This window comes from Cucurbita maxima, unplaced genomic scaffold, assembly GCF_002738345.1.
Source record: "Cucurbita maxima cultivar Rimu unplaced genomic scaffold, Cmax_1.0 Cma_Scf00009, whole genome shotgun sequence".
NCBI classification, from domain to species: Eukaryota; Viridiplantae; Streptophyta; class Magnoliopsida; order Cucurbitales; family Cucurbitaceae; genus Cucurbita; species Cucurbita maxima.
The window spans coordinates 5,521,424-5,545,605 of NW_019272025.1; the positions used below are offsets into that span (position 1 = coordinate 5,521,424).

The 24,182-nt window shown below is 38.6% G+C and overlaps 7 protein-coding genes, 1 long non-coding RNA gene and 1 pseudogene across 12 annotated transcripts; 7 read left to right on the forward strand and 2 right to left on the reverse strand.

The window, feature by feature from the left end:
• The first annotated feature begins 1,842 nt into the window (after nt 1-1,842).
• LOC111483730 lies at nt 1,843-3,736 on the forward strand. 4 transcript variants are annotated; one of them, XM_023130016.1, is made up of 5 exons: nt 1,843-2,014; nt 2,116-2,375; nt 2,529-2,740; nt 2,826-3,087; nt 3,162-3,736. In XM_023130016.1, exons 1-5 carry the CDS (start codon nt 1,858-1,860, stop codon nt 3,486-3,488), a joined length of 1,218 nt encoding a protein of 405 aa, XP_022985784.1. In that variant the 5' UTR covers nt 1,843-1,857; the 3' UTR covers nt 3,489-3,736. The 4 variants fall into 4 exon arrangements, with proteins under 4 accessions (XP_022985784.1, XP_022985787.1, XP_022985785.1 ...); XM_023130019.1 differs by having other exon boundaries at nt 1,923-2,014; nt 2,116-2,266; XM_023130017.1 differs by having other exon boundaries at nt 1,923-2,014; nt 2,223-2,375.
• A 1,331-nt stretch (nt 3,737-5,067) lies between these two features.
• Nucleotides 5,068-6,982, forward strand: LOC111483731 (ABSCISIC ACID-INSENSITIVE 5-like protein 1). 2 transcript variants are annotated; one of them, XM_023130020.1, is made up of 6 exons: nt 5,068-5,284; nt 5,371-5,426; nt 5,538-6,415; nt 6,552-6,623; nt 6,693-6,722; nt 6,813-6,982. In XM_023130020.1, the coding sequence occupies exons 3-6, from the start codon at nt 5,585-5,587 to the stop codon at nt 6,894-6,896; spliced, it is 1,017 nt and encodes a 338-aa protein (XP_022985788.1). In that variant the 5' UTR covers nt 5,068-5,284; nt 5,371-5,426; nt 5,538-5,584; the 3' UTR covers nt 6,897-6,982. The 2 variants fall into 2 exon arrangements, with proteins under 2 accessions (XP_022985788.1, XP_022985789.1); XM_023130021.1 differs by lacking the exon at nt 6,693-6,722.
• A 1,092-nt stretch (nt 6,983-8,074) lies between these two features.
• On the reverse strand, nt 8,075-10,308 carry LOC111484174 (beta-1,6-galactosyltransferase GALT29A-like). Its single transcript, XM_023130655.1, has one exon. The coding sequence runs from the start codon at nt 9,417-9,419 to the stop codon at nt 8,253-8,255; it is 1,167 nt and encodes a 388-aa protein (XP_022986423.1). The 5' UTR covers nt 9,420-10,308; the 3' UTR covers nt 8,075-8,252.
• Nucleotides 10,309-11,265: 957 nt separating this feature from the next.
• On the reverse strand, nt 11,266-12,467 carry LOC111483963 (zinc finger A20 and AN1 domain-containing stress-associated protein 3-like). Its single transcript, XM_023130353.1, has 2 exons — nt 12,162-12,467; nt 11,266-12,041 (listed from the first exon to the last, which is right to left on the reverse strand). Exon 2 carries the CDS (start codon nt 12,005-12,007, stop codon nt 11,495-11,497), a length of 513 nt encoding a protein of 170 aa, XP_022986121.1. The 5' UTR covers nt 12,008-12,041; nt 12,162-12,467; the 3' UTR covers nt 11,266-11,494.
• Nucleotides 12,393-12,921, forward strand: LOC111483966. Its single transcript, XR_002718441.1, has 2 exons — nt 12,393-12,474; nt 12,604-12,921. It is a non-coding gene; the product is annotated as an uncharacterized LOC111483966 (long non-coding RNA).
• A 796-nt stretch (nt 12,922-13,717) lies between these two features.
• LOC111483960 (protein SUPPRESSOR OF K(+) TRANSPORT GROWTH DEFECT 1) lies at nt 13,718-17,848 on the forward strand. The gene is made up of 8 exons (XM_023130350.1): nt 13,718-14,529; nt 14,948-15,053; nt 15,587-15,785; nt 16,700-16,768; nt 16,853-16,927; nt 17,025-17,123; nt 17,223-17,378; nt 17,535-17,848. Exons 1-8 carry the CDS (start codon nt 14,058-14,060, stop codon nt 17,658-17,660), a joined length of 1,302 nt encoding a protein of 433 aa, XP_022986118.1. The 5' UTR covers nt 13,718-14,057; the 3' UTR covers nt 17,661-17,848.
• A 110-nt stretch (nt 17,849-17,958) lies between these two features.
• Nucleotides 17,959-18,882, forward strand: LOC111483962. Its single transcript, XM_023130352.1, has one exon. It carries the CDS (start codon nt 18,238-18,240, stop codon nt 18,787-18,789), a length of 552 nt encoding a protein of 183 aa, XP_022986120.1. The 5' UTR covers nt 17,959-18,237; the 3' UTR covers nt 18,790-18,882.
• Nucleotides 18,883-19,049: 167 nt separating this feature from the next.
• LOC111483959 lies at nt 19,050-22,577 on the forward strand (annotated as a pseudogene).
• Nucleotides 22,578-23,272: 695 nt separating this feature from the next.
• Nucleotides 23,273-24,015, forward strand: LOC111483964 (protein FANTASTIC FOUR 1-like). Its single transcript, XM_023130354.1, has one exon. The coding sequence runs from the start codon at nt 23,399-23,401 to the stop codon at nt 23,900-23,902; it is 504 nt and encodes a 167-aa protein (XP_022986122.1). The 5' UTR covers nt 23,273-23,398; the 3' UTR covers nt 23,903-24,015.
• The last annotated feature ends 167 nt before the right edge of the window (nt 24,016-24,182 follow it).

Genomic DNA, 24,182 nt, shown 5'->3' on the forward strand with positions numbered 1-24,182 from the left:
TTTGAGTATGGTTTTTTGGTTAGGTATGTGAAGTGAGGGAGTATTTATAATATTGTTGAGAAGAGAATTGGGGAAAAGAAAAGTTTATCATCTTTTTGTGAACAATTGAAGCAATGACAATTGGCAACAAATTATAGGACATGAAATCTTATTTGTTGAAGTGTCTTGCTCTCAAACCTGTCTTTTGAACATAAAAAAAAAGGAGAGAGAAAGATGGGATTGGGAGATAATAAGTATTGTTTAATGAAGGGAATTGTGGATTAGGAGGACTAAGCAGCTTCTCCTTCAAGCTTAAATCAACTAATTAATATAATCAAATGCTGCATTTGGAGGCCAAATTTGATTCTTTTCCATTTCCAAAGTTGGTAATTTTAGAGAGTGGGTTTTGCCATATTTGGTAGGATCAAGCATAACCACAATCAGTGTCCAAATCTTCTTTAAAATATATACAATATTATTTTCCTAACATTTTAATATGCTAACCGCTCTATCCAATCTCTACCAAATATTGTCTCTCTTTTCAGATGAGGTTTCTACCCTTTAGAAATGTTTCGTTCCTTCTCTCACTAAACGTGAGATCTCACAATCCACCTCTTTAAGAAAGTCTAACATCCTCAGTGGCACATCTTAACGAAAGAAACCCCATCTTTATGGGAAGAGACATTGGGCGAGTATATATTAAAAATATTTAATGCTATGATTTATTAATTATTATTTTATGTACGGGGTTCAATAGGCAAGCATAGAAGCATATACTCTTAGGGGAAATAATAGACAGGGTGGTTCAATGATATATTAAAATCTTCATTTGGTCCTTCGACGGGCAGCTCGGCCCAGCCCAATAGAAGGAACTCTGAAACACCAGTTGGAGGCCCAAAAGTAGAAAAATAGCGGCCCAATAAAAATGTACAATTAAAATATATTATTTAAACATATATATATATAATTATAAAGACAATCACTTTTTTGTTTAAAACAAGAAAACAGAATAATCCGATTAAGAGTATAGAATATTCTTAATGAGGCAAACCATGACGTGGTTTGAAAATAATTATTGATGCAAATATTAATGCAACTTTTTTATTTTAAAGAATTTAAATATTTAGTGATTTATAACATTTATTTTTTAATCCAATGAATTTAATTTATATTTAGTAATTTTAAAAGTTTTATTTTGTTGGATTAAGTTAATCTCAAATTCGTTTCTTAAATTATAAAAAGTTTGAATAAATAAAAACAATACAAAAAAAGCAACTTTTAAATAAATAAATGCTAAATTAAAAATTATAAGAGATCGTGTCATTCGACCAAGGCAAGTGTCTATGGTCATGTTTGATCGCCCTTGACGCATAGAATATGAGCCTATCTAAGGCTTAACGGTAGGGCTAGTCGAGTTGCACTCGTTATTAGAGAAGTTAATGTTGCAATGTTTGGTATAAATTAAAACCCCAATAATTTCCAATAAAACAAGAGGTACAAGACTTTTTCAGAGTTAGCTCGATATCAACTCGGAGGAAGCACTACAGCAGCCTCGCACACGTGCAAGTTCGCAATACATGTTTCTCTACCTCTAATTCCAATAAACCTTGCATCGAAATTTTGAATTATTTATTGTTAGATGTTATCCATTTGTCTTATAATTTCATTGAAATGACATCATCCCATGTCTTCTAAGGTTTTGTCATTTGAGGAACAAAAATTGAAGGGGAATATGAAAAAAAGATGCCATTTTGATTCGGATTCCAAGCTTTTATTGCAAAATACAGCAACAAAGACATGGAAGAAGAAGACGGACACAAATTAAAACGCCAAAACATCGGTTGTGACTCGAAATAACGGCCCATTAGCCGCTGCCCAATGGGCGACAAAGTACATTTACAGAATATATTTAAAACAAACACCCAAAATACGAGCCGCCTCAGAGGTCAAACCAAAGTAAAACCCCCAAAAAACTCAGCATCGCCTCAATCGTTCAACCCCCTTTGTCCATCTCACCTCCATTTTCTTCGATCAGGTGATTCTAAATCTTCCATTTCTCTTGTTTTTTTGTGTAATTTTTGAAGTGGGGTTTGTGGATTCTGGGGTTTATGTTGGTCAGATCTGTGGTTTTCCCAGGAATGGTCTCGAGATTTGCTGTTGTGTTGCTGATTGGTTTTTTGGGGATGTTTTATCAGGCCAAGCAGCTCCCTCCCCCTCAAATTAATGGCTCTTCTTCTTCTCAGGATCTTCCTGTTTCTTCTCACAGAATCAAACTCAGTGATGGAAGGTACCTTGCTTACAGAGAGAAGGGCGTTTCTAAGGACGAATCTAAATTCAGAATCATTGTCTGCCATGGCTTTGGAAGCTCCAAAGACATGACTATCTTGGCATCTCAAGTACACACACACAAGACTTGCTTTGTTTTTCAATCTCTTCCCTTGTTCTTCATGTTTTCTTATCTGGGTGTGCTTCAAAATTAGGTTTTATAGTCTCTGATGTTTGTGTTAGCTAAAAGAAACCTTGTAATTGATGAACTTTGATGGTTTTAGGATCTGATTGTTGAGTTGGGGATTTACTTTTTGCTCTATGATCGGCCTGGATATGGTGAAAGTGATCCAAACCCCAATAGCTCAGTTGAGAATGAAGCTTATGACATTCAAGAACTGGCTGATCAATTGCAGATTGGATCCAGATTTTATATGATCGGCGTGTCGATGGGGTCGTATTCGGCGTGGAGTTGTCTCAAACACATACCACACAGGCAAGATTTTTGGTCCATTTGCTGTCTTTGAGCTGTTTTCAGTTGCTATGTATTGCTTCCTTTCACCAAAAGTAACTGAATGTAGGTTAGCAGGCACAGCTCTTTTAGTCCCTTTGGTGAACTATCAGTGGCCTTCACTTCCATATAGCCTAATAAAAGAGGATTACAGGAGAAAGTTCTTAAGCTTAGGCTTGTGGCTTTCAACCTATGTCCCTGGGCTGCTACACTGGTGGGTGACTCAGAATTGGATTCCTTCAACTTCTGTACTCGAAAAGAATCCGATATTCTTCAACGAACGAGACATCGACATCTTGAAGACGATTCCAGGCTTCCCAATGCTATCCAAGGTAAATATTCTCTCTTTTTCGCCCGCTATATGTGTTGATCTGCATCGGAGTTAAGTTTGTTGTTCTGCTTGCAGAGGAGTTTAAAGGAGCAACGCGTTTTCGACACCCTTCGAAGTGATTTCATGATTGCATTTGGTGAATGGGAATTTGATCCGCTTAAACTAAGTAACCCGTACGGTGAAAACGAAAGCTCGGTTCATATATGGCAAGGTTATGAGGACAAAGTTGTGCCAGTCCAACTCCAAAGATATGTTTCAGGGCAGCTTCCATGGATTCAGTACCATGAAGTCCCTGATGGTGGGCATTTGATTATTCATTACAAAGGCTTGTTTGACACCATTTTAAGAGCAGTTCTAGTTGGAGAAGAACCAGTTTGTTACAGACCAAAATCTGTGTCTTAGAATTTAACCTGAGTAGCTGATTCTTTAAGAGACACAGAAACATATATCATTGAATTTAAGGTTCAACAACATCCTGCTTCTGCAGGAACCAGACAAGTCTCCAGGAATTTAGTTTACACAGGAACACAAGTCAATTCATTGGTTTGCTGTTTTAGTTTGGGGGAAGAAAACAAGACATTCTTGTCTAATCATTATTATTCTTAGCCATGCTTGTTTGTGTGAATACAAGAATACTAATGTTCGAAACATCTCAACTGATATTAGATATTGTTTGTTTTGATTCGTTACGTATTCAGCCTCACGGTTTTAAAACGTACTACTAGGGAGAGGTTTCTATACTCTTATAAGGAGTTTTTCGTTCCACTCTCCAATCGATGTGGAATCTCACAATTCATTCTCATTATGGGCCCAACATTCTCGCTGACACATCGCTTGGTGTTTAACTTTGATACCATTTGTAACAGCTCAAGTCCAACTCGCTAGCAAATATTGTTCGTCTTTGTCTATTATCTATTGTCGTCAGTCTAACAGTTTTAAAATGCGTCTAAATGTGTCGTTCTGACATAACTAACTCATGATTTGGCGCACACCTTAGTCTTTGAATGAAAGAGAAAATACAAAGCATTCTAAAGTACACTTATTGTAATAGGAATCGAAGTCAACTGTCAATTACCGGATCTTAAGAATGTAATTGGTCAGATTCATCAGTTACGTGTGGTTTTGGAAGTAGCAGATTACGGACTCCTACCTCACCTGCCAATCATGTGCGTGTGCAAAGCCTGAGGATCATCAATTGCAGTCAAATCCAACGGCTCATATTTAAGGATGCTAACTGCCTCTGTCCTTGTTTTCCTCGTATTTCCAAAACAATTTACATCAGCTATGTAAAAAAGTTGCATGCCGGATTAAACGTGTCAAAAATAATAATTTCTTTTTATAAAATAATAATAAAAAAAATTATTATAATTTAACTCAATAATGAAAGTTACACATCGGTTAGGAAGGATTGTGAGGTCTTTTGAGAAGTTCAAATCAAACCCATGAGGGCTTATGCTCAAAGTGGACAATATCATACCATTGTGGAGAGTCGCGTTCGTCTAACACTTTTCACCTCCAAATACTAAATTAAAGATAAGTTAATTGATAATATATTATAAAAATTGTGATATTCATCCGATAATTTTTTTTTAATTATTTTAAACTCGTATTCGTTAATTATTAAAAGGTATGCAATCTGTTGACTATTATAAAAGTTTTCGATTTTTAAATTCAGATAAGTCTTATCGTATTAAATATTTAAGTTAGTTTTCATATTTGAGTGATTCTCAATTTGTTTTAAAAATTTATTGAATGGCTTAATCTAAATTATCTCCTTAAATGTATTAACTAAACCATATTATGATGGAGCAAAAAAATTAAAAAAAAAAAAACCAAATTCATACACATTAAAATTAACCTAAGCACGATTATAAAATAAGGTTTTGAAATTATTATATAATTAAATTTGGAGGTTTATTATTATTATTATTATTTATGAAGTGGGAAACGGCGGTTAGTTTCCAAGTCTGTGAGCCTTGTTTGTCACTCCCCACCGCTGCATCTCGAAACTGCTTTAATGGAAGGAAAAGAAAGACGTTGTTGGTTCATTAAAATTATAACCAAATCCCTCTCCCCTCTGCATATATAAACATCATCATCATGCATCTCTCTTTGTTTACTCCGCTCCTGCTTTCTTCTTCCTCCCATTCACCATTTTTTTCAGATTCTGGATCGCTTTTTGCTCTTTCTTCTCAAAGGTAACATCATTTCCCAAATGGGTTTCTGTTTTCCCACAATTTTCTGTCATCATTTTTGGGTAATGATTTGAAATGCTTGCATGCAGCTTCTGAATTGGGTCTCTGTTTCTGTGTGAATCTCTGAACGGCGACGAACATTGCGGTAAGTGATTGAATTTGATTTGATTGAGGGCCGAATCATCTGCAATTTCTTTTGTTAAATTATGGTGCTCTGTTTTTTTTTTCTTTTCCCCTGTTTCTCGCTCTTTTACAGTGTATTTGTAGCTGTTCAAACACGAGAGTTTGCTTGATGTTGGAGGAATGGAGAATTCTGGGTTTGGGCTAATGATATCAGAATCAGAAGCAGGAATACAGGCATCATCAGATTCAAGAGACAATTTCTTGTGTTCACTGAATAAACGCGACTCTGTTTTGTCGCTGACACTTGATGAAATCAAGTGCAAAAGTGGGAAGAATTTTGGGGGTATGAGCATGGATGAGTTTCTTGCTAATATCTGGAATGTTGAAGATATTCAAAGCCAATTTCATTCACAATTACAAACCAATGAAAATGAACCTCAAGATCGCCCTTTCATGGCTGTCAATGATTCAAGGCCAGCCCTGTACGAACAGGGCTCTATTTCTATCCCCATTCCACTTTGTGGCAAGACTGTGGATGAGATATGGTCTGAGATTCATAAAGATGAACAGAACCCACATCGCCAAAAGTTCATAAATGTTCAGCAAAACGCTTGCCAAAGCCAGCAAGCTTTAAGAGAAATGACTTTGGAAGATTTCTTGGTGAAAGCTGGAGTGGTTCAAGAAGCTTCCTCTTCTTGTTCAATGAAGCAGCAGCAGCAGGCATGTTCTTTAAATAACTTGGGGCTTTCATTGTCTTATCAACAGAATGATGCTCCAAGAATCAGAAATATGTCTGGGAATTGCTTTTCAACTTACCAAATGCTCACCCCATCAGTTGGGGAACCATCTGATAGCAGCTCGATTCAGAAATGCCAAAGCTTGACTGATTGGGCTGAGCCTAGCAACAAGAAGAGGATAGTTGATGGCCCCACAGAAGTTGTGGTGCAGCGGAGACAGCGCAGGATGATCAAGAATCGGGAGTCGGCTGCTCGATCTCGGGCTAGAAAGCAGGTTTGAACTAAACTATGATTCATATGATCGTGTAAATTACATTTGTTTAAGTCATTGATGCACCGAGACATTGAGTCGTTGTTGTTGTTGCTGTTGCTGTTGTTCGTTCATCCGAGTTACTGGGTTTGGATTGCAGGCATACACAGTGGAGTTGGAATCAGAACTGAAACAGCTTAAAGAAGAGAATGTAAAACTAAAGCAAATCATGGTAAAGTTTTTTCCTTGTCTAGCAACTCTCTACATTACTACAATTGTTATCTAACATAAAACTGTGCAGGCTGAATCAGAGAGGAAAAGAAAGCAAGAGGTAAGCAACTCGGGTCGATTTTTCGAGGTTTTTCAGTATGAGATTATTGTGATTGCCTTGCATAACCCTTTGAATGGATATCCATTGCAGATACTGCAGAGGAAGCCTGAAAAGAGACAGAAGCCAACACAGAGGTTGATGACGATGAGGAGGAATGCAAGCACGGGTTGGTGAAGGGGAAAGAGTTGGGGTTTTATATGAAAATGCTGAAAATTTTACAACAAGTTAAGGATGTATAAAACACTATATATTATAACTCTTACATTACATAAACTTATATAAAGGCAATGAGCTTTGTGTTGTAGTGGTCATTTGTGTATCGAACTCCAACAAGTTACATCATTTGTTCGATACTTGAATCACTTAACTTAACTGCATCTTTGGAGCTCACATAATAAATACCTTGGTATGATATTATCCCTTAACATTTAGTACTTGTCAATGGGTGGGGCTTTCAAAAGGAATCGAATTGGATATGTGGCAGTCACCCTGGTGTCCCATAACACATGGAATTCTAATTCTAGTAGTATGACAGAGAAGTCAGGAACAAGCATGGACGTGTCTCTGTCATAAAGTTTAAGCAATGTTAAAGGGAACCCATGGAATGGTCTCTCACTTTCAGCTACTTTCCAAATCTTTAACCCCCAAGTGCTTGAAGCTGGAAACTTGGATCTCATACTTTTTCTTTTCACTTGGATCTGATATAAGAGAAGACAGATTATGGTAATAGATGGTTCACTCTTATGCACTCCACCAGACCTTTGATTTTTTTAGGTTACTTAGTACTCAGCAGTACCAATATTTTCTTTTAAACATCAAATCAAAATGTACCTCAACCAGGATTCTCGTTCTACTTTGAAGCTTGGCTGAGCGGTTGTGTCCTCTGATGCTGCAGAACAGGTAGCTAGGTACGTTTTTACGAGAAGGGTCTTTGGTCATAGCCATTGCTTCTCTTGGAGAAGAGATTATAGAAACAACAAAAGATCCTACACCGGTTGGAGAAAGAACGAAACATTCTTTACAAGGGTGTAGAAATCTTAAAAACCTTAAGAAGAAACTAAAAAAAGAAAGGCAAAAAAAGGACTATTTGAGATAGTGTGTATAAACAGATCTTACTACCTACATTTTTAGTAGTAGTAGGAGGTTGTATTTAATGAGCTAAAGTGGTTGGGACAGGACACAAAGTCATTAGGAGGTGGTGGGAGTGAAAGCATTGGGTAGAACAAGGACAGACGAACCAGAACACCTTTGTGGCTCTTAAATTGATTCAGAGCACAAAGACAGCTCTCTGTGACTCCTTCCCTTCCCCACATTTGGATGGGAATTAGGATTTCATTCATGATACCTATTCATAAGTTCCAAATCATGCTCGCTCAAAAATCTTATTATGTGCAAAGTTGTAAAAAGCATTTGTACACAGGATAGCCTAAAAGCACTAAAGAAAAAAAATTTCCTTTGCGACCAGTCATTGGCCAGCCTAACGAAAATATACCAAAAAATAATGAAGCAAGTTACCTAATAACATCAAAATCATCGATATAAAACCGTAGAAGGTATCTTGAACTTGTCCGACAAGAAAGGTATTCTCTGTGGCCTAGCAATCAAATCGTAATAGAAAGCATACTCTGCCTCATAATCGTGTAAACCCAGTTCGGCCTTCTGGTTTGTGTGATAATGGTGCCTTGCTGAAGCCAATTTCCCAAACCCAAATATGCTTACTTTGTCACAAATTCCTACGGCCAACATAACGGCTTGCATGCCAGAAGAATAGTGGAATAAGGGACCTTCGTGGGCTGAGCTCCATTCTTCCAACGATTTCCCTGTCACCTCCACAAAGCGTTTGATTGAGTAATACTTTACAATCCTAGAGCACAGAGCATCAAAACTTGGATCTGTTATCAGCAGCGGGGATTTGTGGGAACTGTTGCAGACAGTGTAGTCCATGAAATGTACAGGTTGACAAATGTACATGATTGTCGGCACGTTTGGCCCATAAGGATGGCAAAAACACCCTTCTCTTCTGGCACAAAGGTGCAAGATGTTGCTATTGATGAAAGAAACGCTGGTTTTGGACCCAACTTTGCTCTCATACTTGTTTGTTTTTGCATTGTTCAATCGAATAACAATCTCATGGCTGTCAATTAGCTTCCCATAATCACTGTTCAATAGGATTCCACTGTTTCCCACGACGGCACATGATGAATACCGTTGATCTGAACCCACCAACCCGTTGTGCCTGTCCAGTGGGGCTTTGATAAGCCTTACCAGTTCTGGCATTATATCCGTTGTAAACCCTTTTCTTCTCACCCAGCCACTCAATGCCCGCCTGAAATCCAACCAATGTCGGTAGAAAGCTGGAGAGCGGAATGTCACTGGAAAGCTATTCGAGGGCCTCGCTTTCATGTCATAGTGATTGAATCTTCGCCAAGTAGCGAAAGTCTTGTACGTCCTCGGACCACCAAATTTCCCCTCCAATAACTGCTCTATCTCTCGCTTCGACTGAGCCTCTCCCAAATCAACCGAAGCAAATTTCAGCAGTGTGGAATTGAACATGAATGCTGGAGATCTTGGAGAGATTACATTAGTTTCCATCTCAAAGAAACTGAGGCCGCGGCGGAAGATGAGGCGGCAGATGAGAGTGACGGCAAAGGTAAGGAACAGCAGCACGCTGAACACTGGACGGACCGTGCGCTTCATCGCGACGGACCGATTGTGGGGCAATGCTAAATGAAACCTAGCATTGGCTGGACAGATCTTGAACCAATATGTCGCAGATCGACTCCCAGGAAGTTCGGCATCCAAAGAGATAATAGGGGAACAGTTAAGATGCTTCGAATTTGAACTCGGAAAAGGCGAGATTTCTGTGATTGCTTAGAGATTTTGAAAAGCAACAAGCAGTGAACATGAATGCAATCTCGTCGGTGACGAGATTTGAAAGAGTAGGTAAGAAACAAGAACCACGCATCCAGAGAATCCGAGCGAAAATGAAATCCCGAAGATCCAGAATACAGAGTTAGATACAAAATACACCGATCCAAAAGAGAATCGTCTCAAAGAACAGTAACACCAATAAAGATCCGAAAGAAACAGCAGGCAAGCAGTTACCTAATTAACACTACTACAAGTAACTGAACTACAAATTTTGCTGTTAGAACTTAGAACCCCAATGTCGGTTCCAAGCCACCATTCACCATTAAAACGTAAAAAAAAGCATTCAGAGAAGATCAGGGAGTTCAGTAGAAGTGACGGACAAACAAAGAATCCCAGAAACCATAAGATTGAAACCAGAGTTACAAACCCTAACATAGATCCGCGGGTTCCATTGAGAGAAGCAAAGAAAGCTCAGAATCACAAGCATTGTCTTTCGAATTCCGACGGTATTTCCCGTCGATCTTCCGGCCATTATTGCACGCTTTATATACACAAAAAATTATAAGGTAAGGCGCAGTACATGTCAGTAACCAAATGGATGGCTCCACGTGGCTTTTTTATTATGGTATTTACATCAGACGGTTCAGATCACGCCTCTGGCTCATAATGTACCACGCTTATGGAACTGGAATTCACACATAATCCAAGAAATTCTCGAGTGTTTTTATACCCTAAATGGAACTTGACGTGGCACCTTATTATTATTGAGGGGTTTGGTTGGTAATCACGAGAAAGAGCATGATTAAAGCTTATAATATAGAATTAATTAATGAATTATAAATTTAATTATTGGTGGGGATCGGTTTAACGAATATAATATTATTCCTAGATACAGAATGTTGCGACAAGAACGATACTGGTTTTTTTTTCGGCATAAGATGACGGTCTACTTCAGAATCAGATCAGCCCGCTACTTTTACCTGTCATTTTTCGTGAACTCGATTGGGGAATATTCCTTTTTCTCTCTCTCTCTCTCTCTTTTTTTTTTTTTTTTTTTTTTTTTTTTTTTTTTTTTTTTTTTTTTTTTTTTTTTTTTTTTTTTATAAACAAAATAAAACAAAATCAGTTTTAATCCGAACTTAACTTTTTATATCATGGATCATGCTTGGTTTAGTGGCTAAAACACACCATTATCATCCAACTCAAAACTTATTTTTTCTAACAAAAAAATCATTTTTTATTATTTTTTTCAATGATTAACGATAATATTATTTAATTAAATTAATTAACAATGTCGAGAGTGCAATCCACGCTTGCAAATTAAATTTAGATAAATTTGCTAGCACGGGCAGGATACTCGTTTTTTGTATGACAAAAAGAGTGAATATTTGACCGTTTATGCAGAGTTCAGTATATACTCATTCAAACCTCTCGCACTCTCGAGCCAAGCGTATGACGTTTAAACTACCTCCAAATTATGCCAAGCTCTTTATTTTTAACCATACTCTTTATTTTTAACCATAAATTATGAACCTTCTTTATTTATTTAACTACCTATTACGTCCCTATTGACCAGTCCTTCATTATGTTTTGTAATTACGAAAACAAGTCTCAATAATCTTGTATGATAAATATTTTATTAGTTTTATGTTGGGTTTGGTCAATGATTTAATTGATGCAATCCTAAAATTAGATCAGGTAAACATTTTTCCATGTTTTAAGTAGAATTAAATTGAAATACAGGTAACATTATTGAATATTTATACAACCACCAATATTTTCGAAATGGTCCAACGCACCCGTCCCGTCGGCTAACCCACCACAAGCTGGCCCCACACGAAATCGACATGCATCAAGGAAGAAAGATGATGATCAAAATGACCATTATGTCCCTCTCTTTCTCAGATCTTCTGCAGTTTCTCTCCTTTCACCACCGGATTCGCCTTCGCGATCTGATCCTTCCCCATCTGCTTGAAGTCAAATTCACACCCGTGTTGCTCCGGGTACCGGTGAGTCCCACAGTATTCCATCCCGCACCTGCACTTAAACCCTGTCAATCCCACGCGCCGCCTGCACGTCATACACCGGCTCGGCTGCTGCTGTGCCGGTGCCGGTGCCGGTGCCGGCGCCAATTCCGTCCTCGTCTGCGCCTTCTCTGCCACCTCCGCCAGCGGCTGGTTCGCTTCTGTTGAAGCCGGTTTCAGATCTAACAAAGCGGCATCCGCGAACGAGGATGACGTAACGGCGGATGTTAGGGTTTGGTTTAGGGCAAGCTTGGCGGAGGAGGATTGCTGTTCCTTTATCTGCAGATCTCGGTAGCACTTTGAACAAAGATCTCGAGTCGCGGGACTCCCAAAGAATCCGCAGTTATTGACGCAGAGCTTCGGCGCTTGGCATCGATGTTCTTCCGCCATCCTTCTCCAACCTCAATTAAACAATATCTATAATCTACAACAACAATACAAATCAGAAGAACAAAACAAACATATTAGGTCAAATTCCAAATCAGAAAACGAACAAAATCATCCACAAACAAGAAGAAAAAATCCAGAGAAGACAGAGGATTACCTGCTTGCAATGATTCAAACGATCCGCAGAAAATCGATAAAATAGACGATCGAACGAAACGAACTGGAAAAAACAACCGATTCCGAAAGAGAGAACCGAAGGAAGGAGAGGAATCGAAGCTATGGCTTTGAAGAACAGCAAAGGAATCTCCAAAATAATTATAAAGGAAGAAATTGAAAAGGCCAAAGAAGAGTAAACCGACAAGACGGGAAAGGGCGGTTGTGAGTTCTCTGGAGATTCCTTTTGGGTCTGAAAGAAAGTTCCAGACAATTTCCTTTGCCCTTCCCCGTTTTTTTTTCCTCTCTCGTATTTGGTATTCCACCTGTTTATTTCTATTAATTATATTGAATTTAACATTAATAATTTATTTTTAATTCTTTTTCCACTTTTCTTCGCCACCAAACAAACGCCGATTCCATCTCTTTAAATGCGCGTTTCGCAGGTTCAATGCCGTAATAAAAACTACGCGTGAAAACCAAATCAGGGTTGTAAGTAGGCTGGCGATCCAAATCATCTAGAAATCGCCGAGTTTAATTCATTTTAATTTCGTTTTCAAGTCCATGGCTACCGATTTTCTTTCTTTTTTAATTTGCAGATAATATAAGTTTTCTTTTTCTTTCTAAATTCACTTATTTTTTTAGATATTGTTGACGTTGAAGCTTATCAAGAACATCACCATGCATACTCATCTCAATTGTTATTTTATGAAAAAGGTCATTCTGTTTATCCAATAAATTAATTACCTGTTGTTTTCTTTATACTAAATTAAAAAATATATTTTTAAATTAAAAAAAGTTTGAATCACCTTATGAAAAGTCCAAAAAATACCATTAATTTTAAAAAAAAAAGTCAAAATACCAGCTCAAAATTGTTTAAAAAATACAGTTTAATTTTTAAAAATGATTAATGTTATCGAACTTTTTAAAAATTTCGTGTTTAAAAAATACTATTAGTTTTCTAAAGTAACATATTAAATGCGGATTATTTTTTTTATTCATTTCCCATTTTCTTTATTTTTGTACATTTAAGGTAAAAGGCTATATTTTAAGAATTTAATTTTTTGTTAATATGCAAAATAAAATTTGATTTATTCAATATCGTAATTTATTTTTTATTTTTATTTTTTAAGTAAACACCTCAAATGAAAAAAAAAAAAAAAGAAAAAAAAAACACTAGTACCCATTTGGGTTGACTTAATATTGTTCGCATATTGACCTTACATGTTACCTAAAGTTAATTATTAAAAAAGAGGCATGTTCCATTTCTCTACGTCTCGAGTTTTTAACCTCGTATGGTGAGATATTATAAAATCTTATTATTTCTTAAAACTAATTAAATTACCAATATTATGCTCTTAATTTTTCAATTTTTTAGTTTAATAAATTTAGAAATGTTTATCCGATTCTTAAGTTAAACATATACACCTAAATTAATTTAAAACGACAATTTTAAAGTTCCGCAGGCATTAAATTAAAATCAGAAACTTAGGAAAAAAAATAAATTAACTAAATTGCTAATTTAATAATAATAATAAAAAAGAATAATGTGTACTTTTCAACACGCGAGGGCTATTTGCTGAACTGAGCCTCCCGGAGGCATAAGATTTTCCCTTGCAATTGTTTTCCTTGTTTGTGAGGCTTTGCTTAACGTTATTTTTCAACCGATCTAATCCATTCAAGCTTCAGCCTCCGATCTCGAGCCAAAGAATTTTCCCGGTAAATTATATGCTTCCTTGGAAATCACCACTTGAAATCTAGGTTTTCAATCGTTTGTTTGCTTTGATTTGAGATTCCAAGAGTCAAAGATCGATGTTCTAGGGTTTTTGTTTTCCTCGGGACACAATTTGCACGCACTGTTTTAGCCTATCTATGAAACTTGGTTGAAGTTATTCCAGAGATGTATAGCAATTTCAAGGAGCAAGCTATCGAATACGTGAAGCAGGCGGTACATGAAGATAATGCTGGCAATTACGCGAAAGCCTTCCCCCTGTATATGAACGCTTTGGAGTACTTCAAAACTCATTTGAAGTATGAGAAGAATCCTAAGATCAAGGAAGCCATCACCCAGAAATTCACCGAGTATTTGCGCCGTGCCGAGGAGATACGTGCGGTTCTCGATGATGGCGGTCCTGGTCCGGCTTCCAATGGGGATGCAGCGGTTGCGACTAAGCCCAAAACGAAGCCCAAGGATGGCGATGGAGGAGATGGAGAGGATCCAGAACAGACGAAGCTGCGGGCCGGTCTTAATTCTGCGATTATTAGGGAGAAGCCGGATGTCAAGTGGAACGATGTCGCTGGTTTAGAGAGCGCCAAGCAGGCATTGCAAGAGGCGGTAATATTACCCGTTAAGTTCCCGCAGTTCTTTACTGGTTAGTTCCATTTGACTTCTTTCGATATACTACATATTGATCTACGTTCTTCGTTTGCAATGGTCTTTATCACGTCGGTAAAGTTGCGTTGTCTCCTTGAGATTGGGATTTTATTCCTTTCGCATTTGAGTCTGATTTGATGCGTAATGATTACGATTAAGCTGGAATGAATGCTTGCTTGTCCTTTTTGTTCTCCTCTTTCTTGGAGTTGGAAGGAGATCCTGAGCACCATCTTCTTGTTTAATTCTAACGGTGAATCTTATCCTGATCAATTGCTTGATTCTACCCCTTCAATTACTGAATTGGACATGGAATAAACATGTGTAGAAGACATGTTCTCATTTTCAATTCATTATGAAGGTTTCTGCTTAGGTTTTAAATAAAAACATGTCAAAGATAATTATCTGGCTTTATTTAGGCAAGAGGCGACCATGGCGAGCTTTCTTGTTATATGGGCCTCCTGGAACTGGAAAATCATATTTGGCAAAGGCTGTTGCGACGGAGGCCGACTCAACATTTTTCAGGTAATGGTCCTTCGAGCATATGAACTTGTCTTCTGTTATTTTTGTTTAGTCGCGACTCAATATAGTTCTTCACTTACCTTGCTGTTTTCTTATAAGGTGACCCTGTGAGCAACTTACAACCCTCAAATACTCATGCAGCTCTTTTTTTTTTATTTTTTTTATTTTATTTTTTAAATTATGGCATCAACAAAATTTATGACATGTGAGCAGCTAGTATAAAAGAGTGCAGCGAATATGAACAATATCATTTTAAGGCGATGTCGCTTATTTGCATTAGAGTTGAGGATCCAAGGGGTTAATAACAGATTTAGCTGTGTGGAATATCATTTTATAAATGTTCTATTCAACATGTCTGATAACAGATTTTCCTTTCATTCCCATTATATTGAATTGCAGTGCATACACACTCCACTTTCTATCTGGATATCTTTGGCGGTTATTTGAATGTGTTTTTAGTTATCACTAATCTCAGTCCTTTGCTGGTTCTATACCTTTTGTTTTAAATTGAGTATGTTTTCATTTTCTGCTGATAGCATTTCTTCTTCGGACCTTGTCTCGAAATGGATGGGTGAAAGTGAAAAGCTAGTTTCAAATCTTTTCGAAATGGCTCGTGATAGTGCTCCTTCTATCATCTTTATTGATGAAATAGATTCGCTGTGTGGTCAACGAGGTGAAGGTAATGAAAGTGAAGCTTCAAGGCGCATTAAGACAGAACTTCTTGTGCAAATGCAGGTATTTTTTGTAGAGTAACAGTGTTAGTATTTTGTGTATTGAAGGAGGGGGTTGATTATTATTATCTTATGCACCCTTTGCCCATTCCATTGTCTTGAGAATTCTTATTTTCTGAAAATGTGTCCTTACTTGCTGCTGACCAACATTCAAGTGTTTTCTTGCTAGTTGAAAGTTGACTTCAGTTAGATCTGAAGACTTTTGTAATAATTAACAGTCCAATTACTTGTTTAGATTCTGCCCATCGACCTGGGTTTTCACTGCTTAAACCTAAGGCTTTAGAATGTCTGGTTTGTTTCATATCTTGCAAAAAAATCCAAAAATTTTCAAACTTCTCCATTTGTATGGGTTTGCTACTACTGTGTTCACATTTTAACATTTGGTAGTTGGGCAATGGACAAAGATGGGGACCTGGATGAGCAAGCCTGAGGCCGAGGGGTTTGAACTCATTATAATTTTCTCTTGTTTTTTTAACGTGCCCACCCTTTAATGTGTGTTCCACATGTTTCATGCGTGCTGTTTGTTTTTTATTTTTCTGTATGTATGTTGCGAATTATCTCTGTATTAAATAATTTGTCAGATGAATTTTGATGCTTAGTGAAATTTGCACAATGAAAATGTAGTTTATTTTCTAATTACAGTTAAATAATCTTACTCATGTATCACTAATTAAGCAAGAACTTATTGTGTCTGTGTTATTTTATTTTGGAGAAGAGTACTTTGTGATTCACTTCAGGAATAAATTTAGGGAAAGGGGATGGAATCCAAATATGCTTTCATCGATTTTTCTTCTTCCAAAAAATAGAGAATGTATTTAGAAATGGTTTTGAAACAAAATCCATGGGTATTATCTCACTTTACCTTGTTTGTTACTAATGTTATTTGAAAATTGAAGCATATATTTCTTGCATTAATAGGGTGTAGGACACAATGATCAAAAGGTTCTTGTCCTTGCTGCAACAAATACTCCCTATGCTTTGGATCAGGTGAAGATGAAAATTGTCTATTTCCACATCATGTAAAGGATTACGGAAGTGTAATGCATATTTGCTGATAAGTAGTGTGTACAGGCCATTCGTCGACGATTCGACAAGCGGATATACATCCCTCTTCCCGACGCAAAAGCCAGGCAGCACATGTTCAAAGTCCTGGGAATTATATTTTATTTCGTCCTGTAAAAAGCTAGATTTTTCTTTTTCGCCTGGAATGAACTCTGCTAAATTCCTAGATGTATTTAAATAGGTGCATCTGGGGGATACACCACATAATTTAACGGAAGCAGATTTTGAAAGCTTAGCCCGCAGGACAGATGGTTTCTCTGGCTCAGATGTTTCTGTTTGTGTAAGTGTATTATAGTAGTTGGAGGAACTGAATTATTCATTGAAGTGTAATCAGAGATTAGTCAGAACGTAGTTCATGGACCCCTTCTTAAATTTGCAGGTGAAGGATGTGCTCTTTGAGCCTGTTCGTAAAACACAAGATGCTATGTTCTTCATCAAGACCCCTGATGGTATGTGGGTACCTTGTGGACCAAAGCAACAAGGCGCTGTCCAAATTACCATGCAAGAGTTGGCAGCCAAAGGACTCGCCTCAAAGGTACATCGCATCTTACCATCCTTAATGAGTGTTTGGATTTAAATTTTGATATTTGACGTGCAGTACAGGTGCTCCCTGTGGCTAGTTACTGGCAATTTTCATGAAGTGAGAAATATATATATATATTACTAACATCTTTTACTTGTTTGGGTGCAGATTCTTCCTCCTCCAATTACAAGAACAGACTTTGACAAGGTTCTAGCTAGACAAAGGCCTACGGTGAGTAAATCTGATCTGGAGATTCACGAAAAGTTTACGAAGGAGTTTGGGGAGGAAGGTTGACAAGTTCGTTATAGTTATATCTCGAGTCTATCTCAATCTTCGTCGATATTGTGCACAACCCAGCAGAGTTGTATTTTATTTGTTCCAGCTCCGACGAATTTATATATTTTTCTTTTGTCCATCGATAGGGAAGCAAATATGACATTTTGTATTGAGCTGAAACATTGAAATCTGATAGATTTCTCAAATTTCATGCCTCCGTCGTGTATTAGTATTGTTCCAAGAAAAAAAAAAAAAAAAAAAAAGAAGAAATAAATGAAATTTAAGTTAATGCGGCTGCTTTAAAATGATTAGTATCGTCGTCAACCGCCGTCCTTCCAAACAGCGGCTTTGGTCGGCCACGTGATCTCTCTGGTCGCATGCCGTCAATTTCATCCCTGATCCAACATAATTCCTCTTTTCCAAAAGCTGCCCTCCACCGACCACGATCTCTTCGGGCCAGAAGGGGTATTACCGTCAACTCTACCATCTTTGGTTTCACCACCTTCCTTAGTAGGCTGTTGCCCCTCCAATTAAACTCTACTTTCTCGAAAGTCTGTGTCTTACCTACCTCTTCTTCTTTCCTCCACCAAAGAACATGGAGAAGAAGCGTAACTGGAGCTGGGGCTCCGCCCTCGTCGGAGCTGCGTCGGCGATTGCTGCGACGGCGATCATTTCCGCCAAGCCCAAGGACCCGACCTTCCACCTGATCTCTATAAAGTTCACTTCCCTCAAGGTGAAGCCGCCGGTGGTGGACGCAGAGCTCATCCTGACCGTCCACGTTACCAACCCCAACGTGGCTCCTATCCACTACTCCTCCACAGCCATGTCCATTTTCTACGACGGCTCCCATCTGGGGTCTGCCCTGGTCGAGGCCGGTTCGCAGCAGTCCCGGTCCTGCCAGGTCCTCCGGCTCCCGGCCCGTCTAGACGGCCTGAAGCTGGCCCACCATCGCAGTCGGTTCATCTCCGATGTGGCGAAGCGGGAGATGGTTCTGGATGCGAGTGTGGACATTGGGGGAATTGCGAAAGTGCTGTGGTGGAATCACAGGTTCAAGGTGCACGTGGACAGCCATCTGACCGTTGATCCCGTCTTCCTGGATGTGCTTGATCAGGAAAATACTTCTCAACTTAAGCTGTTTCTTACTTGATCGGGGATGCTATATAGTGTTAATTTCCGTCTCCCTGCGTTAGCTTCTGTGAGATTAATGGATAATCCTACTGAATTGCCAATCATAGTTCATTTGCTCTTGTTTTCATAATTAATTATCAATTTTCTGCTCTAATTTTTCTGGAGTTTCCTCAAATATCGTTAATTATTTGATTTATCATTTGGGATTTGAACCCTTTTTCTCTAAGAAGTTTCTAATGTTATGGGTTACCAAATTACAGCCTGATAGCGACTTTGGTCATTTTAGTACTCAAAATGACGGTTCAATCATGTGTCATTGTTTTAATTTGTCTGCTTTGTATGACATTTTTTTCATTTAGCAATTTTTTTTTTAAATTAAAAGAAGAACAATAATAGGATTAAATTACGGAAAAATTAAAGGTTAATTTGATTTTGATTGAACTTACGTTGCATTGAATCATGTAGAAAGTGAAAAGAAAAAGGGTTATACTAGAGTAATCATATTTAGTATATAAATTATAAATTTATGTTTTTGTATGTATTTGTTATACTAAAAAAGAGAGTAGATTTCATGAGTTCACATAAATGGATGAGATTTGAAGGAACAAACCGATGATTCTGGATGGTGATTATGAATATAATAATGCATTTAAGTTCCCAGAAAATGAGAAAGGAAGTTAATAAAGCTTTGGGAGGTTGCTATTTTTATGAGTATTGAGGGTTAAGGAGGGAGATTATGAATTGGAGAGCGTTTGTTGTTGTGGGAAGGAATGGAAAATGCGGATCCAAAGAAGCAAAAAGGGTTCAAGTTATTTAGAGAAAGCGATTGGAGGAGGGAAACAAGGAGGCGTCTGGTTGAATCAACTCCCTCGCCCACATTTCTCTATTTCTTCCACGATCATATCAACATAAAACACACCATTCCTTTTTTGTTCTTCCCAACAATTCAAAGCAATGACTCTGGTTGTTCTTCGTTCCTCTTCCCTTTTTGCTTCACCCCATTCAAGGGTTTCTTCTTCTTCTTCCGATCCTCCCTGCGATGGCGATGGATCTCCCCTTGTTGACATGCATTCTCCAATACCCACTTCGTGTTCTTCTTCCTCTTCTTCTGTGGATGGCAATGGGGAAGGGGAGGTGGTAGGGAAGTAGCGGTTAAAGCAAAGGAGAGATCAGCTCTCGTTGTTGGCTTTAGTTGTGACCCTTTTCAGGAAATCTTTGATTGTTTGCAAGAGTGATAGAAGAGAGGTATGTGCAATGGAGATCGGTTGGCCGACTGATGTGCGACATGTCACGCATGTCACTTTTGATAGATTTAATGGATTCTTGGGTTTGCCTGTTGAGTTTGAACCTGAAGTGCCTCGCAGGGCTCCCAGTGCTAGGTATGTTTTCATTGCTTCTGCTCTTTTGTTGCCTTTGGTTATGCCATTCTTGAATTCTGATGTTTCAAACTTCTCCTGTTCCTGTCTATTTCTCTACCTCAATAGCTATCTCTTTTGTCTGTTGTGAAATTCTGCTGCCTCTCTTCTTCTTTCTTCCTTTCCTTTTAGATTAAGGATTTGTTGTGCAATGTTTCTGTTACTGGATTTGAGGCATCATGGAAATGGACATTTGTCGTGTTTCTCCATACACTTGAGAGGTGGATTGTGAGATCTCATATCGATTGGAGAGAGGAACAAGTGATGCTGGGCCCGGTGGACTGTGCAAGATCTCACATTGATCGGAAAAAGGAACGAGCTTCAGACGGAGGTGGATTATGAGATCCCATATGGGTTGGATGGGGGAATAAAACATTATTATTTATTAAGGGTGTGAAATCTCTGACATGTTTTAAAAATCTTGAAAGAAAACTCGAAAGGGAAAGCTCAAAAAGGACAACACCGGTAGCCTTCGGTTGTTAAATTCTCCTTAAATACTACATATTTAATGCATCTCTTTAAGAAAGAAAGCAGAACTGATGAATCCTGTTGCTTCACTTTCTACCAGAAATGGAAAAGAATGAGAAGAGAAGCGCATACTTTGTGGCTCCCCTCACCCCCAAACCCCCTCGGATGCGCCTGGTTAATCTTTTGGCTTCTCTCTCGCATCCCATGCTATAGAGAACTGTCAACCATATCATTCTAAGCTCCTCAAATGATTTCTCCAAATGTAGAGCCCTAATCTATTTTGGTTCTCTACATCACCTTTCATGTGATTCCATGATCCTTACTGCATATTTGGAGCTGTTTCTCTTATAGTTCAACTGTGTTCGGGGTTTCAACGGAATCCATGCAACTCTCGTACGACTCGAGAGGGAACAGCGTTCCCACAATTCTTATACGAATGCAACACTGTCTGTATGCTCAAGGTGGCTTGCAGGTTCGTACACCTCTCCCTTACGTTTACCCACAATGCAGAAGGTTGTTTCAAGTCTTGTTAATTGGTTTGGCCTAGTGTGCGCGTCTGATCGGTTTCTTTACCCCTTTAGGCTGAAGGTATTTTCAGAATCACTGCAGAGAACAGTCGAGGAGTATGCACGTGAGCATTTAAACCAAGGAGTAGTACCAGACAACATCGATTTACATTGTTTCGCTGGCCTTATCAAGGTTATCTCAATTTAAGTTAGATTCGACGAGTCCACGAAATATTGAAACTTCGTTATAATCATTGAAATGCTTCTGAAACGAGAAACTTGTAACTCACAGGTGTAGTTCAGAGAACTCCCAGCTGGGATTTTGGATTCTCTGTTGTCGGAGCGGGTCATGGAGTGTCAGACAGAAGAAGAATGTGCTGATCTAATAAGGCATCTACCTCCTAGTGAAGCTTCTTTGCTAGGTTGGGCTATCAACCTAATGGCAGATGTTGTCCAGCAGGAACATTTCAACAAGATGAATGCTCGCAACATAGCTATGGTTTTTTCTCCAAATATGACTCAGGTGAAATTCAAATAGCTTGTGTTAGTTGAGTCCACTGTCTCGAGACGAAAACATTCCTGTCAATGTATCATTGGTTGCTCGATCCATCTGACAATGGTTCTCTGGCATTCTTGTTGTGCAGATGGCTGACCCTTTGACTGCATTGATGTATGCTGTTCAAGTAATGAACTGCCTCAGGATGCTTATCTTAAGGACACTGCGAGGAAGGGAAGTATCCATTTTCGACTCGGCTGCTGCACATTTAGAGCCACCTGATGAGAGTGGCCACCAGAGTCCTTCACAGCCCTGCCTCAGAAATACTGCCACCATGGTTCAGGTGGCAGAGCAGGCCGAGCCTGAGTTTGTTGCAGAACTGCCTGTTCTTGATGAAGAAGATGCACATTTTTCTGATGGAGATGTTTTTTCATTAAGCCTTGTCAAAAAACTGCTGCCTAATGAGTATGGAGCTTTACTGAATGCCTACAAAGACAAAGAAGGTGTTGCAGGCAATGGCTTAAAGGCAGAAGTTGTAATCCAAACTGAAAAGAACAGGACTTGTCTATCAAATGTTTCAAATCTGAAAGACGAGACTAACAAACTAACTAACCAGAACTCTGTATTTCGAGTCTTCGCACCGGTACTGGTACAGAAGCGGCTCAGCAAACTGAGATGTATAAATTCATCGAGAGAGCGAATTGAAGCGTGGCGATAATACGCAAACAGTGAACAAAATTTGCTGTGGTATAGATGTTTTTATATGTTTTTTAAATATGCTGACCCGACCCACGAGTTTTCTAATTTCTACATATGTTTATGCTTCGCTATGGATGGCGTTAGCATAACGTAATATCATACACACGGTGTAGTTTTCGTGTATTCCTTTCCTGACTAACGTTAGCACAAGAATTGCCTCGGTTATGTTAGATGTAAATAATCAATTCTAGTTAATAATTTTATTAATATTTTTTTTTAGGTAATGTACATATCACAGGTTGGTTAAAAAGGAGAATAAATCATTAAAACCTTGAAGGGGGTCCAGAAGGGAGAACCTAAAGAGAACAATATATGGTAGCAGGTGGATTGTGAGATCCCACATTGATTGGAGAGGAGAATGAAACGTTTCTTACAACAGTGTGGAAACCTTTTCCCAGCAGGGCTGGTGAGGTCGTTGAGGCTTGAAAGGGAGTGGATTTTGAGATCTCAGATTGGTTGGAAAGGAAAAAGAAAAGAACAATATGTACTAGCGAGTGGGGTGGGTCGAAAAGAGTGCACTGATTTTGATGGGTTTCCCTGAAACCCATCTAGAAGGACATGCATGCATAGATTTGATTTCAGAAACCAACATCCGGAGGCCACAACAGCTGAATTCATTCATGAAACGCAAGGACGTGTTAGTTTAAGAGCCATAGCCAATGAAGTGTCCATTGGCAGTAGATTTGATAGCCCACCAACCATCTGGGCGTCTCATGTGACCAGTATCCTTTCGAATATTCCTCATTTCATTGTCAACTGCCAAAACAACACAGCACCAAGCAGAGCAAACAAACATTACCAAAAGAGATCAACTTTGTATGTTTAGCTAACTGGAAGCCTCAAGCTAGCGATTATAGCTTAAAATCTCCAAAACAATGAGAACCTCTCAATCCATGCCTGCCCCTTACAGCCACCCGTCCATCTCCCACTCCAAGACACCAAAAAAGAAAGAGAAAAATCGTTCATTTCCTGCAGAGCCAAGCCATGGCTGTCTGTAAGAGCCTCCACCCCATCTTTGAGAACCCATTGCCTGAAAATCAAACCCTTCTCGAGTCACTCACGTCCTCATGGACCCACAACGTTAAGCCTGTGGGGCAGAGTCTGCAACTCTGCACAGAGGGATTGGGGTCAGAAAGCTCGGATGATGTTGAAAATGAAAATTGGGAAATCAAAGAAGGGAAAGTGGGGATTGGTTGTGTCAAGCACGCTGCATCACGGATGAGTACCAAAGCTTTGCCTCCGCCTTTGTCTTTCATGGGAAGGAGTGGAAAGGGTGGGGTTTGCTTCATATCGTACAGGGAAGATGGAAGGTTGGTGTTGAAAGAAGTAAGAATTGGGTGTCGGGAATTTGTAGAAGCTCGAAGAGAGGATGGGCGGCTGAAGCTGCAAATTGTTCAACCCAATGAGGAAGATGAAGATGAAGAGGCAGAGGAAGATGAAGAACATGATGATGTAGAAGCAGAGACACCCTCGTCCTCTGTTGTGTAAGCTGTTCTGTTCTGTGTATGGTTTTCAAGAAAAACAAGTGTAAGAGAACTGTCAAATCTTCTTTCTTCTGTTGTTCTTGGTTACTGGTAAACTGGATGATGTTAAGAGCAATACTTCAAGTAAAGGATCTTTTGTTCCTGATATACTAACCAAAAGTTTATAACGTTTTTAAAATGGTTAGGCTTACGACAATGTGTAACAAGCCAAAACATGCAATATCTAGTAACAATGGTCTTATAAATAGTTTTAGAGACAGTCACCGAATGACGAGAGGCATTAG